The sequence below is a fragment of the Haliaeetus albicilla genome, chromosome 2 (genome assembly GCF_947461875.1).
Source record: "Haliaeetus albicilla chromosome 2, bHalAlb1.1, whole genome shotgun sequence".
Classification (NCBI taxonomy): Eukaryota; Metazoa; Chordata; class Aves; order Accipitriformes; family Accipitridae; genus Haliaeetus; species Haliaeetus albicilla.
The window spans coordinates 32,367,754-32,382,787 of NC_091484.1; the positions used below are offsets into that span (position 1 = coordinate 32,367,754).

Genomic DNA, 15,034 nt, shown 5'->3' on the forward strand with positions numbered 1-15,034 from the left:
GATGACTACAGAGGCAGGAGTCAAATGGCGAGCAAGCTTTGAACTGTTCCAAGTTCTGAAAATTGTATTTGCCTCTAAGGAGATTAAAAACTTTAAAAACAACTTCAAATCTGTATAAAATTATATTACTGCTATGTCACTATGGATCAATATATGGACTCAGGCCATTTTTACCTTTGTTAAAAATAAGGAAATGATGACTTTCTCAAGCCCTGAATACAGGTAAAAATATTTTGTAAAAAAATTATAAAATTATATGCAGGACAGCTTATTATGTTACAAATTTAATTAGTGTTACTCATCATTATGCAAGTAAAGATGAAGTAGAGCTCATATTCTACAGAAAAGAAAGACTGCAAAACATTTTAAATATTTAAATTGGGAGTGGCCTTCATTTCTTTGGGGTACACAGCATCCCTTGGGGTGTGGGGGGGCATCCATCTACTTCTAAAATGAAAAGATACCTTTCCCCCCATATTTGATTCATACCCCTATTTTTTTATCTTTCCAATTAATTGTCTCCTGGAGATCAAACACCTCTTTGGTTATGGAGTCTATATTCTGCTGCATGCGTTGATTCTCCTGTAGTAAATAGGATGAGGAAAGAATAAAAGAGGAAAGAGAAGTAAGGAAATGGAAAAAGAAACATTCAAATAGATAAAGGAAATTGAGTAATAAAAGTCAACCAAAGAGTTTATGAACATGAAGATAAAGAAAAAGGGTGCAACTTAACATAATATATTCCTTATGGATTCACGCAACGGTTAATTAATTTTATTCTACCAATGTTGATGGGAGAATTTAGTGCAGCTAGAGCTACTTTTCTTTAGTAACAGTTCCCACCACAGACTGGGGATAACATCCTTCCTATAGGCAAGTAATTACCCTGTTGTAGTTTCCAGATACCTTCAAGTCCCGTTTGGAAGTGAATGCTAATGTCAACAAGTGGTTTTATTAATATTTTACAAAACAGAAAATCTTCTTAGAAGTATAAAGAAGGAAGTTTTAATCAAGCATCCAGGGAAGTGAAATACAGCTGCTGACTGCTTTCTGATGCTATATTAATACATATCAAGTGTGGTCCTATTTTTTACCTAACACTGCATTTTGCTGCTTGCCCTGCAAACATAACTAAAATTCTTTGCTATGCTCATATAATTATGTATGAGGACAAAATAAGAATTTTTAGGGCTAGAGACAATTTTTTGCCCCCCCCCCCCCCCCCCCCCCGTAATGAGCGAACTTGATTTTACATCTGGGAATGGAAGACAATGCCCTTCTGCAAAAAGCCAAATGGCTTCAGCTAGATTTTCTGTTAGTGTTAATAGATGGAGAAGTTACTCAAATAAATGGTAAATGTAGGTCAAATCTTTGAAGGGACTGCATAGATTTGGTGAATATTCAACACATGCTACATTCCACCAAAATGAACACTCCAGACAAATCTATTGTATATTCTTGATTCACATACTTAAAAAAACACCCCAAAACCAAAATTCAAACAAGAGCCAAAGAAGAAAGCATAAAGTTTTTTTTAATTCATAGCGAAGTCAAAGAGAATCCAGAGCAAGTGACAGAGCTACAACCAGCATTTGCTAAGTTTTTTGCTTGTCAGCATTAATCTGCCACAAAATGCTGCCACTTAGGCTAATCTTATTCCTTTTCTTCTGCTAGTAAGTCAAATAACTCCAGTTCGTGAAGCATATATGTCCTGGTTTCAGCTGGGACAGAGTTAGTTTTCTTTCTAGTAGCTGGCATAGTGCTGTGTTTTGGGTTCAGTATGTGAAGAATGTTGATAACACACTGATGTTTTCAGTTGTTGCTAAGTAGTGTTTAGACTAAGTCAAGGATTTTTCAGCTTCTCATCCCCAGCCAGCGAGAAGGCTGGAGGGGCACAAGAAGTTGGCACAGGACACAGCCAGGGCAGCTGACCCAAACTGGCCAACGGTGTATTCCATACCATGTGGCATCCCATTTAGTATAGGAACTGGGGAGTGGGGGCAGGGAATTGCCGCTCGGGGACTGGCTGGGTGTCGGTCGGCGGGTTCTGAGCAATTGCACTGCGCATCATTTGTACATTCCAATCCTTTTATTACTACTGTTGTCATTTTATTAGTGTTATCATTATCATTATTAGTTTCTTCTTTTCTGTTCTATTAAACCGTTCTTATCTCAACCCATTAGTTTTACTTCTTTTCCTGATTTTCTCCCCCACCCCACTGGGTGGGGGGGGGAGTGAGTGAGCGGCTGCGTGGTTAAACCACGACAATATATCATTTTCTCAGTAACCATAACAGATCTGGGACTTTTCAGAAGTCTTTTGGAGTTGCTGTACTACTATCTGGACAGCACAAGAACTTAGCGGGGAAAGAAATTGATTAATGAAATGCAGTATTATATAGCTTTTAGAAATCAGGTACTGTACGGAAACCAAAAGGTGGTGGGAAAATGATATATTAATTGAACTACAACTTCCAGTGCTAGAGGTAAAATCAGTGGGAAACGGACACCCGCATACTGTTGACAATATACATCTTTGTGGACCATTTTAAAATGAAGACTGATAATAGCTCTAGGATTTTAGGACACACTGATTTGTTTCCAGAAGAAAAGGGGAAAAGGGGGAAAAGGGGGAAAGGGGAAAAGAACGCACCACACACCGAGCAACTTGGTTATGACCCAACACATGCTGACCAGTGTTGCTATATTTATGCTTGACTGGTAAACGAACAAACATTCACTACTGCAAACTTCAGTGGTTGATGTTTACAAAACTCTGAAATAACTGAAATGGAAACTTTTGGGAAAGGCAAAGAATAACATTTGGTATTATCCCTGCATCAGAATTTCTGGCTATGCAAAAAGATTTTGGCCATACAAACATTAGTTCTGCCCTCACAAAGAAGAAAAGATACAAGAACATTCACGATTGAACCATGATTCTCACAGGAATTAAGGATTTTTACAATATGTAACACATGTGAAAACCTTGCAGAGACATTTTCAACTTTATAAGTTTAGAAAGATTGATAGCTTAAATTCTTCCCACTAAAAAAAGATAAATTCTTCCTTAAAAATGCAAGAAAATATTTAAGCTCATTTTGTCTATGATGGCTGTTCCCATTCAAATCTTACACCATATTTATTTGCACAAGTTCGATCATGCACTATCTCATATGAACATACCTCTATCAATTCATCTCTCTGTCGAAGACCCTCTTTAAGTTCATCCAGCTTATGCTGCAGAACACTGCACGTATGTTTCTGTCTCTCCAATTCCTATATTAAATAAATTAGTGATTTATTTTTATTTGTTTTGGGTTTGACACTCATTTTCAATAGAAAGTTTAAAAAAGTTAGTAATATTACTTAACATAACATTATTTAATAAATTACTGCAAAAATTTGAGAAATTGTACCTACCAAGTGGCTAAAAATCACAGAATCAGTGTTTTAGGTAGGTTCTCCAGATACTTACTATACAGAAGATTTTATTTAATAAAATGTAGAGAGAATAGATGCCATAAAGTCTTAGGCACAGTATTAATGAGAAAAGCTCAGATACTGAATTTATCTAAATATTGCTGGAAAAAGCTGCCACATAGGTCTTCCCTTTCCAAGAAAGTGGGACTGAACATGTCCTATTCGATTTAAATGCATATTTCATCTTTAGTGTATCGCATTAATTAAATTACTTTTTCCTGGGGGTCGGGGGGATAGGGTGGTAGTGGCATTTTGTTCTTTTTAAAAACCAACACAATACTCAAAACATCTTTGGCCACTGAGATAGATGGACTTTTCTACTAATCCAAAAGTTTTCAACTGTTCTTACTAAGTAGTCCAGGCTTCTATGGTGTATCTTGTACAAGACTTCTATTATCTTCATAATTAGGAAAAAAAAAAAAAAGTCTTAAAAATCAGTACCTTTGACTTCTCTTCATTCTCCCTGTAGAACTCTGCTATCTGTTCTTCTTTCTCCTCAATGACGTCCTTTAGAGTATCCACTTGGTAAACTAAGTTGTTTTTCTCATTGTCTAGTTGAGCATTGGACACCATAGCTTTCTTGTACTTCTCTTCAACTTCAGCTAGTGAATCCTATAGTTAATAGAAAGGCCTACATTAGTCTAACTTTTTGATGCATTGTTATACTGTTACAATACCACCATGACACTGGAGAGTGCTATCTGTTATACAGAAAAAATTATGCAACCATTTTTGTTTCTGAATTATATTTGTGTCTTCCCTTATAGAGATACCAAGTCACAGTTCAATTTCCATTATACAGGTTAGATCATACACAGCACTGAAAGTTATCATTACAAAACTATGAAAATTACAAGATAGTATTCCACTTGCATTTTCTGGTCTGCCACCTTCACAAGTTAACTCACAGGGATACAGTAGTAATATCACAGGTTTATTGTATTTTCAGACCATGCACAAGAAGACACTTCAGAATGAGGCAACAAATCTGACAGAGACAACTCAGACAATTAAATGACTAAAAAAGATCACAGAAATATCTCTAAGAGTAACTTTAACTTAATGCTCATTATTTAATTAGTGCTCTATTACCTCAGATTCAAAAGGTAGTCACATTTTTTCAGTAATAATGATTCTCTCTTTAAGCGGACATTTTGTCTTTCTATTTCTTACTATGATTAAAAAAAAAAAATCGCATGTAAAGATTCACACGCTTGATTCTCTACCTGAAAGTGCACGTATGCCTTGCTATTTTTTTTCTCAGTAACAAATGTCAACTATTCAAATACTAGAACAACTATCACTCCAGGCACTTTTAAACATGCAATGATTTCAATATACATTCTTTTAAAAATACAAAAATTGAGTTTCATAGAGTCCTAATTTTAGAACTGAAAAAGAATTATTAAGCCATTCCCTTTCCAAAGTAGATCTGTGCCCTACTACAAATCCCCTGGTATTTCATGTAATCTGTTCTTTGAAGGCATAAGTAGCAAAATGTCAATTTTTAATTATTTGTACTATGACAGTAGAAGTACTAGCACAGGAAGGGCACCAGGCTTGGGTTTTCCCGAAAACAGAACAGTAGGACTAAGGACTAAGATATTAGGGGAGCAGGTGGTAACAATCTAAGTTTCTTAAGAAAACGCTGAAGAGTGCTATCGGTTATACAATAAAATTACGCAACCTTTTTTGTTTCTGAATTATGTTCATGCATTCTCTTTAGAGATACCAAGTCACAGTTCAATATTCCATTATAAGAAACGCCAAAAAAGTCCAACCCCCAAATGCTATTCCATGTTACAAATCTCCATTTTGAAAAAGCTGTCCTTAAAATACATATTTTACCTTTTATAATTTTATCATAATCACATGTATTTATACCTCTCTGTTCCATTCACTGAATTCTGGAATTTTGTGCTGGAGAAACACAGTGTTTTAGAAACCCCAGAAAAAATAACTTAAGACATACCCTGATAGACTACAGATCAGAAGAGACAAGACAGTATAAGTAGTGAAAAATATAAGAAAGGTAACATTATCATCTGGAAATACTAAATAGCAAACAGAAAAGAAGATTCAGGATAAGAGAGCAGAAAATAATGAAAAAATAAAGAATACATGTAAGTGCGTTCAAGTAATTCTTAAGATTAAAACCACAGAAAACATTTTTTGTGATGGGATAACCATCACAAATCTTGTAAAGATTGTTAAAATAAAACATCAGAGGAAGCAAGCCTTCCAAAGACTTTCAAGGAATAATCCAATTTAGAGAAAAAAAGGAAAATACTAGGATTAAAATGAAAGCCATAGTCCTTTTATGGGGAGATACAGAATTTAACAAAAAGTACAACTAGGAAAAAATTCCAGTTTGATTGTTTCTGTGAATGTGGTGAGTAGAGTCACATAGTAATTTAGGTTGGCAAAGATCTATGGATGCCATCTGGTCCAATCTCCTAATTAAACAGGGCCAACCAAGATCAGGCTGCTCACAGCTCATCTGCAGTTCATTTTAAGTATCTCCAGGGATGTAGACTGCAGAACCCGTCGGGACAACCTGTTCCAGTGTTTGACTGCCTTCCTTGTGAAAGTCTTTTTCTGGAGGTCTAATTGGAATTTCTGCCTTTGCAATGCAACTTTTGTCTGATGCATCTTGCCCTGTCACTGTGCACCTCTGAAAGGAGTCTGCCCTGTATTCTCTACAGCCTCTTATCAGGCAGCTGAAAACAGCGATGATAGTGCAGTCCACCCCCCCAAGACTTATCAAATTCAGTTCTCTCAGCGTCTTATTGTATGCCATGTGCTCCAGGACTCCAGCCTTAAAGAGGAGACTAGGTTAGGGCTTAAAAGATTGGATTACAATGTCATTAATCAGCAAGTTAGTGGGGGAAAAAATCTGCAGTTATGGAACAGGAATAAATTGATTTTGAAAGAGAAGACAGAGAATTGCTTCCGAGAAAGAAACAAAGCCATGCCTAAGAGTGTCTGACCAGTTAAAAAAACTGGAACATTGCTAAGACTTCTTTGGAACTGTTCCTTCTGTTTAAGTGTTACACATGTTCCCTATGGTTCAAGAATTCCATGTAGTTTCAGTAATCTTCTACTTTGGTGATAAGTAATATGGATTTGGAAGAATTTCGGAAACACTGAATGAGGCAGTGGGATGCCTAAGGATGAAGCAGTGGGAAACGACTGGAATAAAAATGGGTGATAAGGCTCTGCACATAACCTAAAGCTATGAAGAAATACCACCCACAATTCTATCAAGTAAAGCCAAAGGGCTATGCAAATTAGCCTACTTGGCTAGAACAAGGTGATTAAAGCCAGCAGACATCAAGAGAATATTCTGTTAACTACATAAAAGAAAAATTTTGAGGAAAGAAAAAGGATTCCTTTCTAGCTGATGTAAGAGAATATAGAAAGAATCAACAAAACTGAATCAAACTGAGACATGAAAAGATTTGAAGACTTAACTAAATCAGAACTATCCACATTAGAGTTTATTCTGCTGACACCCAGCAGTTTTGTAGCCAGGTAAAAACCACACTCTTAGCAGCATGAGAGATGGACAGCCACAGAGATAGGAAGATAGTGTGATTACAAATCGCTGTTACTCAACCACTGAAAAAAACCCTTAAAAGAAGCATAAAAGCAGTCATCCTAGTTAACTTCTAATGTACACAAGACAAAACCACTAAAGCAGAAGTTGAGAAAAAGGCAATACCTTCCTAATTAGAAAGTAGGGTGCTCAAAAGAATCGGTACGGAAGGTAAATCAACTTAGGAACATATTGCTAACAATAGCATAAAATGCAATTCAATTTCATAAGCCAAGCATAGATCAAGATCTTACTGTCTATTGCACACCTGTGGTCTTTGGTAACTGTAACGGATTACAGTAAATAATAGTGCATTAGTAATGATTCAGAACAGTAGTCATGAGATGCTGGCAAACATGCAAAACAGAGTTAGATCTATTCTGAAAACATGAAGCAATCTCATGTTTTATTCAAACTTAGTACAATCACAGCTATGTCTAATAATCTTGTAATCTACTGCTCTTTGAAGTCCTTTTAATATTCATATGGCAATATGCTTAAAACCAGACATACTTCTTCTGAGCATAAGGCTATCTGATTGAAAGTTACTTAACCTCTAAAGAGGAAATAATTTTTGCTACACTGAACAGCTCAAATGACATATTTTCTCTTTACTATACCATCTAATATGTTGTTTAATCAAGGAAATCAAGGAGCATTCATTAAATTCAGTCTCTACATGTATATAAAAAATTAGGAAAGATCTCTTTACTTTTACATGGAACCAATTCGATAACAGGAAAGAGAACAGAACAAATACCCTGAAAAAGATTTGTAAGCCACATCATTCGTTGTATTCAGTTTCCCTTCAGCACAGAAGAGAGGAAAATAATCATACTTTAAATTAACTGCAAACTGTTAATTGTGTGAACACTTAAAAAGAAAAGCATACATACTAATTTAAACAAGTCAAAATACAGACAAATCTCATTAACGTAATGCTGAAAACACCAACCTATAATTTAGACAAAGATAGTGGGAATGTAAACCATAAGCATAAAAAAAAAAATTCTTTCTTAATGGCAAAGTATTAAAACAAAATTAATCTTCTCCTGCAAGCAATATGCCTGCTCAGATTCATTTCAGCACATCTTTCAAAATTATTACGTTAGTTTTGCTTTGTAAGATGTAGTACTTGCTGAAACTTGGAAGACTAATTCTTTTTGTCATAACTATATCCCATTTCTTTCTTTCCCATTCAATACATACTAATTATTTTGAATATCCATTTATTTTCCAACAAAACTCTAAAAAATATAAACTGAACCTCTCATTATCTTAACAGAAAACACCTGCTAAAAATATGAAAGTTTAATACTATTTTAACATAAGTCAAATAATGAACATATACTCTCATGTACATTTAAATCATATCTTAATTTACTCACATGACAAATTTAAGCTGATGCTCTCTATGCATTAAAAGTTAGATACATGCTTTAAAGAAATTAAAAAACTTGTTAGTAAAGCCTTATATAGTTAGTTGAACCAGCAATATCTCCATTACCCAAAAATACCCATACAGAACGCATGCTTGGGAGGAGCCCTGATACCTTTAGTTCTTTAAGTCCCTGCATGTATCTCCCTTCTACATCGTGTATCTGGTCCTTAAGATCATAGATATCCTGCAGGACATAGGAATGAACCATTGCATAAGTAGTATGGGGAAAGAATTTATAGTCGAAAAAGCATTAAAAGGTTTACATGCATTTCTGTCAAATGCCAAAGCCTGCAACAATTCACAGAAATTATAATTAATTCACAACAACTTGATGGAGATTAAGATTTTGTTTATATCCGTGAATCCAAGGCATCTCAAATAGGACAGAATTGTTTCAAATTTGACATAAATGAAGTCTTATTTTAACATAAGCTGAACTGTTAGCACTATAAATATTTATGAACACAAGAAATACAATTTCCAAGATAAGTACAGAAATCTTCTGTGATTGAAAATTACATCCTTGTAACTTTTTCTTACTATTAAGAAACCAGAAGTTCTGTAGCAAAGAAAAATTCCTCCGAACCACAAATACAATTTTAAACTAGCTCCAAATTCTCTGAAAATGCAGTTTACCCGTAATTCACTGAGGGACGCATCAGGATCCACCAAACTGCTCGTGTCTCCACTTCCTCTCCTAGATGAGTTGCCACTCAGAGGAGTTGCACTTACTGAATTGCGAGATGATGGCTTAAAAAGGCAAAAACATTGTATCAGGAATCATACATTACTCTTTATAAATTTCTTCACAGTCATTGAACACTCTTCTCTCTTCTTTTTACCATTTCTTAATATTAGCTTATAGACAATATTTTCTATTGATTATTTTCTAGCACTTATGTTTCTTCTTGGGGAAATTTTGGGTTCTCTTTGATGACTTATCAGTTATTACAACATTACAGTTTCGAGTCATCTGTTCAGAAGACTCTCATAAGGAGGCTGTTAGTGCTGAAAAACTGGAGAATTTTAAATTATTTCTAAAAATTATAATTTCTGTCACCCAAGATTCAGAAGAAAGTCTCCAGTGGAATCTAGCACATGAATTTTTATAACCCTAGCCTCTTATAATGCAACCTTTTCTGCTAAATATTTGTGACAGAAGATAAATTCTGTAAGAAACTAATACTTGCTAAACATAAACTAAAGAATAAAATTATTTCCTCAGGAAATAAAAGACAGAAAGCATTAATTCTGGAGATTAAAAATATGTCTAAAATATCTCTTTGCAACCTTTTAAAAATAACTAAAATAAAATCTACTAAAACCACACAGCATTATACTTTTTAAACTATTTTAATACTTATAAATTTGTGGATGAACACTGACTTTCAATAGTTTTTAAATTAAAAAAATCTTACCCTTGAAAATATTTCTGAATGTGATTTTTCACTCTTTTCTTCCAGCTGAAAGAAAAAAGGGAAAGTGATCACAATACACCTTTTGCAATGAGGGACTACTGAATCACCATCTTCTGTTCAAAGATATTGAGAAATATGTAAGAACGGAAAATGAAACAATAAAAATTAAAAAAACAATGAAATTCCAGAAGTTAGCATAGATCAAGACAGGAAAAAAATATTCAGCCTGAAAAAGTAGTTTTTACCTCAATTGCAAAATAAATGAATGCTTGTAAAGAAAAAGCCAGAAACTTCTTAACGTTTTTATAAAGTCATTACCAATATTAAAGTACTGAACAATAAAACATATTTCACTATTTTAAATTTCAACACAGTAGTGACTACAACACTTGGTGGCATAACAAACACAAACTTCATGCAAGTGCACTTCAATCAGTGACACCAGTGTGAATGTCCTAGTTATTAGAAAACACATTTGTTCCTTCAAACTCTTTGGTGAAACCTGCAATTATATCAGGACAAAACCAATTCAGGTAAAAGCCCATAACTAAAGTGTACTAGTTAATAGCAACCTAAAAAATAATTTCAATTTATATTTTATGTATTGAAGCCTAAGCAAAAGAACTACCACACCCCTCCTCCTTATTTAGGAAACTCTGATATTGCAAAATTATATTGTAGATTTCCATATTTTCTACATTTTTATGAATCAAAATAGGTGGAATTAAATTAAGACATTAACATGTTGCCATATTTTAAAAAACAAGTATGATATACTGCGTATGGTATCTCAAACATCTTGCTTCTCTGAGAACACCTGTTTTTCTCCCAGCCCAGAGAGAAGAGATTTGGAAGTCTTCTACAATCACAGTAGAAACAGATGTTACTTTGAGATCTTTCTTTTTCCTTCTATTGTGGTTTCTATAGAAGCAACATTGTATCTCCATGGCAAATTCACCACCTCCAATGATGTACTGAAATTGTAAATTGCAAATATTTGTCACCACTGTGAAAATAAAATGATGTGAAGAATCCAATTGATCTGAAGTATCCATTTGGAATAACTTAAAACGTAAATTTGGAATCTAGTAATACATAGTAATGATGATGGTAATAAAAGCAACTGAGAAGGTAGCATAATTGCCAGTCTCAGCCTCCACATTTTCTTTTAGCAGAGCATTAATTTCAGAAAAGCAGGTTTATTAAAGAGGAAAAAAAAAGCTAAAATTTAAACTGGAGAAATGATTGGTCTTTCATGGTTTGAGAGTGTACAGACAATAAAATACCATGCATTATTACAATACAAGTTATATAGCACTGTAAGAGTATTAAATAATGTAAATGCAGAATCACAGAAAGTGGTTGTAGGGGTACTCTAGCAGTCACCTAGTCCAGCCTCCCATCCAAAGCAGAACTGCTGCCAACAGTCCAGGTCAGCTGTGGTTTTGTCTAGCTAAGTCTCACCATCTCCTGAGGATGGAGGTTCTCCAGCCTTGCTGTAACCTGTCAGATTGCAACGCCAACCTCCTTGCAGAGCTTCTTGCAGTGTCTCCTCTGGACCTCCTAAGGTGCAGCGTGAGACTGCTGCCCCTTGTTGCACTGCTTGGCGTGGGTATGAAGAGTTTGGCTGTTGCCTAATCAAGCAGTTGCAGGCTGCTGGTTACCATGTAGCCTCGCCTTTGCCCAACTAAGTCCAGTTCTCTCAACCTCTCCTCCTACCACATGCGCTAACGCTATTACTTCAAAGACATGCTCAAGAACAGAAATTTCCCTATTTTTTCTCCACTATTAAACATGAAAGTTTTGACTGCAAGTAACAAGAATTTCTAGAACTTACAGCAGCAATAAAGAGAAGGCAGCTAGGTTTGGTGTAAAGGGATGCACAGGAAAACCATCATGATAATTTTCCTGTAACACACTCTATTAACTTGGGATTCTGCTCAAGAATGTAGCCAACAATGAGTGCTCCATTAATGGATCCTGACCAATTCTCATCTAGGATGAATGAACACTAAAAATGCACTAGCAAGGGCACAGTTGTAAGTATTTATTTTTGTCACTAAACCAAGTAGTAGTATTCCAAAAATACACCAAAACCCCAGACATTGTCAATTTCCATAAGAAAAAACAAGCTCAACATTTTATATTTAAGAGATGCTTAAGCTTATCACACACAAAAAATGTGAAGTGTTAACACTTGTCACATGCTTCTAGCAACAGGCAAAATCCCCTTTAAAGTAAATAAATCAGCATGCTTTTTAAAAATTCAGACTCCAGACATTTTTATACAAAAAACAGCCCCAACCTCTCAACAAACCTATTTCCCATTAAATAACTCTGAATGCTTTTACAGTATTTACTCTTTCAGAGTATGAAAAGAAAATCCATGGTTAGTCAGTTTGCTGTATTCACCACAGTATAGTAACAAGCATTACACTCACACTATTCAAACCTTGGACATCATCTGCATCGGAAACAATGCTTCCCCTGCGGTTGGAACGACTAAAATAGTCAGCAGCAGTTTCACTTTGATCAGAAAAATCAGAGGACTTCAAAAGATAAGAAGGGTGAAAGAGAACTGAAGATGATACCACAGAATGAACAAAAGCTTATTTAAAAAAAAAAACAAACCCACAAACAGGAAATCCAAACTTAAATCTCCATTATTGCAATTTATTCTTGCTTTTCTAACAGTTTAACAGCTGTAAAAACTTACTTGTCTTCTACATTTTTGCTATTTTAAGTGTGTCTACATGAATAAAACGTGTGCCACACTGATGTGAATACTTTAGTCAGCATATGCATTGTTTTTTAAACACTCTCTTAGCATGTTTATTATTCTTATAGTTTACTGTATCCAAAATTAAAAGCAATGGACATTTACTATTGATTCATTTTTCTCATTTGGAGTAATATAAAAAATACAATCAGAGATACGAAAGGGTTTAGTATTAATATAGTGCCAAACACAAGCTATAAAAATTATCTTGTTTTAAAAAAAGGTTTTTTAGAGCATAAAAACAATTATATATCCAGAAGTTGATGAATAAAAGTTGTTATTTTTCTCCACGAATGTTGTCTTTTCTTCATATCAACACAATCCCAACACTACTAATTATGAATATGATCTGGGCTGCTTCTCATTCACAATTTTAAGAGGCCTTGCAATAGAAGACAAGCTTGCTCCCTAAAGCTGTATGTCAGACAGGCACCTAAAAAATGCTAATGCTACACATCACTAGTAAAAAAAGCAAACTATATCTAACCATGTTACAATGATTACAACTGCCATGGGAATTCAAGTGAAATATTTAACCGAGAAAACATTATGCATGTTAAGCCTAGCATTTAATGAGAAGACTAAGTTTATCACAAGTGTTGTGTTGATAACATTCTACCTCAAAAGGCAGAAAAATACTGTGAACTTTATATTTAGTTTTAAAAGTGCTTATATGAGAGAAAAATCTTTAATTGAACAGTTTGAAAATATATTGTCTACCCAATTTTCACAATTTAAAAAAATAATTCTTAATTTCTTTGTACTTGATGTACATGAGTGATGTAGCCTCATCTTACTCCAATTAAAAGATAGTGAGATGTCTTTTATGCAAATGTGACCAGCTATGTATAAAACAGTTTGCTGATGAACACCTGTCTCAGATTATGCATGTTTAGGAGTTTGTATTTTTTGTCACTGCTAGGTGATGTTCTATTTCTCTGACAAAGAATTTTCCAGCTATATCTACATTTTAAATATAATCTTTGTTTTTTTTAAATAACAAATTTTCAGTCAGAAATTTGGCTAAACTTTATCTCAGTTGCATTTGACAAATTATAAAGATGCTGAACATAATTCTGCTTATATGTATTATGCTTACAGCAAAAGAACAAACAAGTCAAGGGCTACAAACAATCTATGACAACACTGTGCTTTTTCATTCAAAACCAACTTATCTTTGCTGTTGAAAAGTCCATACATCTGATAAACCTTACTGTTCCTCCTGCTGTACCTTCTGCACTTCTAATATCCTTCTCAACACGTTTATCAAAACTGATATCGTTTAAGACGGAGATGCACCATACAGTTTTTCACCAGAGTTTTCTACTGCATTTCTATCTTCTCTTACTTTCTCTTTTCATTTCCAGTGAGTACTGAGCTAACTTCCAATGCACTACCCAGAGTGAAACTAAAATATTAACCATAGAAACAGTAGAAAGTTATGAATAAGATTTTTACTTCATCTGCTTTTCAGAATTATTTCATTAAACAAATACTTTGAACGCTATTGACTATTCACTAGTGTGAATTAATAGTACCTTGGCATTATTGGTATCACATATATATCTCTATCAGATCTCAGTATGTATATCTTCCTATATACGTATAAAGTATATACTTTTAAGAAATGAATCTTAAGAGAAATTAAGGAGACAAGTAGTATTTACAGAGTTCAAGAGACTTTACAGATGGATGTTAATACCTCTTAGGTTTTAGAACTTCATAAAACAACAGCAAAATTCCCTTTTTTCTACACCCTCAAAATTCACTCTGACATCTGTTGTAGCTAAAACCACCCAGTTTCTGACAAATCTGGTTTTGTTTAGTCTCTATAACATCATTAAGAATATGCGAAAAATGAAAAGAGGACCGAACATTTCAATTTAACCCATAGCAGAACACTGATCTACTTTTTTTTGTGCAGCATGACAAATGAGCAGCTGTACCAATGAAACGAAGACAGTTGTTCTGAGGCAGAAACAGAGCAGAACTATTTACAATCACTTTGCAGCATGAAAAGCCGTCTTTGGAATGACACTTTTAACACAATACAAATCCAGGAACAAATTTCTCTGTTTTGAATACCAGTCACCATAAAAATGGGCCAGCTGCTTCTTACTACACAATATAACAAAGTTTGCATTAATCCTCTTCCCAAAAAGAAAGACTTTTTCACATGTATTGTAGTAACAGTTTCATGTGCCTGCCCCAACTATGACATCAAGTGGTAACCCCAACAATGTACTGCACTCCAGTTTCCAATTGCTTCCAATTATATACATTACAAACATTTAAAAGATGTTTAGAAAAACAAA

At 34.4% G+C, this 15,034-nt stretch overlaps 1 protein-coding gene across 11 annotated transcripts in view; it reads right to left on the bottom strand.

Moving 5' to 3' along the window:
- The window catches only part of LRRFIP2 (LRR binding FLII interacting protein 2), a 62,870-nt gene that overhangs the window by 10,979 nt on the left and 36,857 nt on the right, over positions 1–15,034 (bottom strand). For 3 of the 11 annotated variants that reach the window (XM_069769929.1, XM_069769930.1, XM_069769936.1), the window contains 7 exons: positions 12,382–12,489; positions 9,941–9,985; positions 9,159–9,272; positions 8,635–8,706; positions 3,925–4,095; positions 3,187–3,279; positions 490–582 (listed from right to left, as the gene is read on the bottom strand). In XM_069769929.1, coding sequence (XP_069626030.1) covers positions 490–582; positions 3,187–3,279; positions 3,925–4,095; positions 8,635–8,706; positions 9,159–9,272; positions 9,941–9,985; positions 12,382–12,489 — 696 coding nt within the window. The remainder of the gene's footprint in view (positions 1–489; positions 583–3,186; positions 3,280–3,924; positions 4,096–8,634; positions 8,707–9,158; positions 9,273–9,940; positions 9,986–12,381; positions 12,490–15,034) is intronic. The other 8 variants (XM_069769944.1, XM_069769987.1, XM_069769991.1 and 5 more) reach the window with 4 other exon arrangements.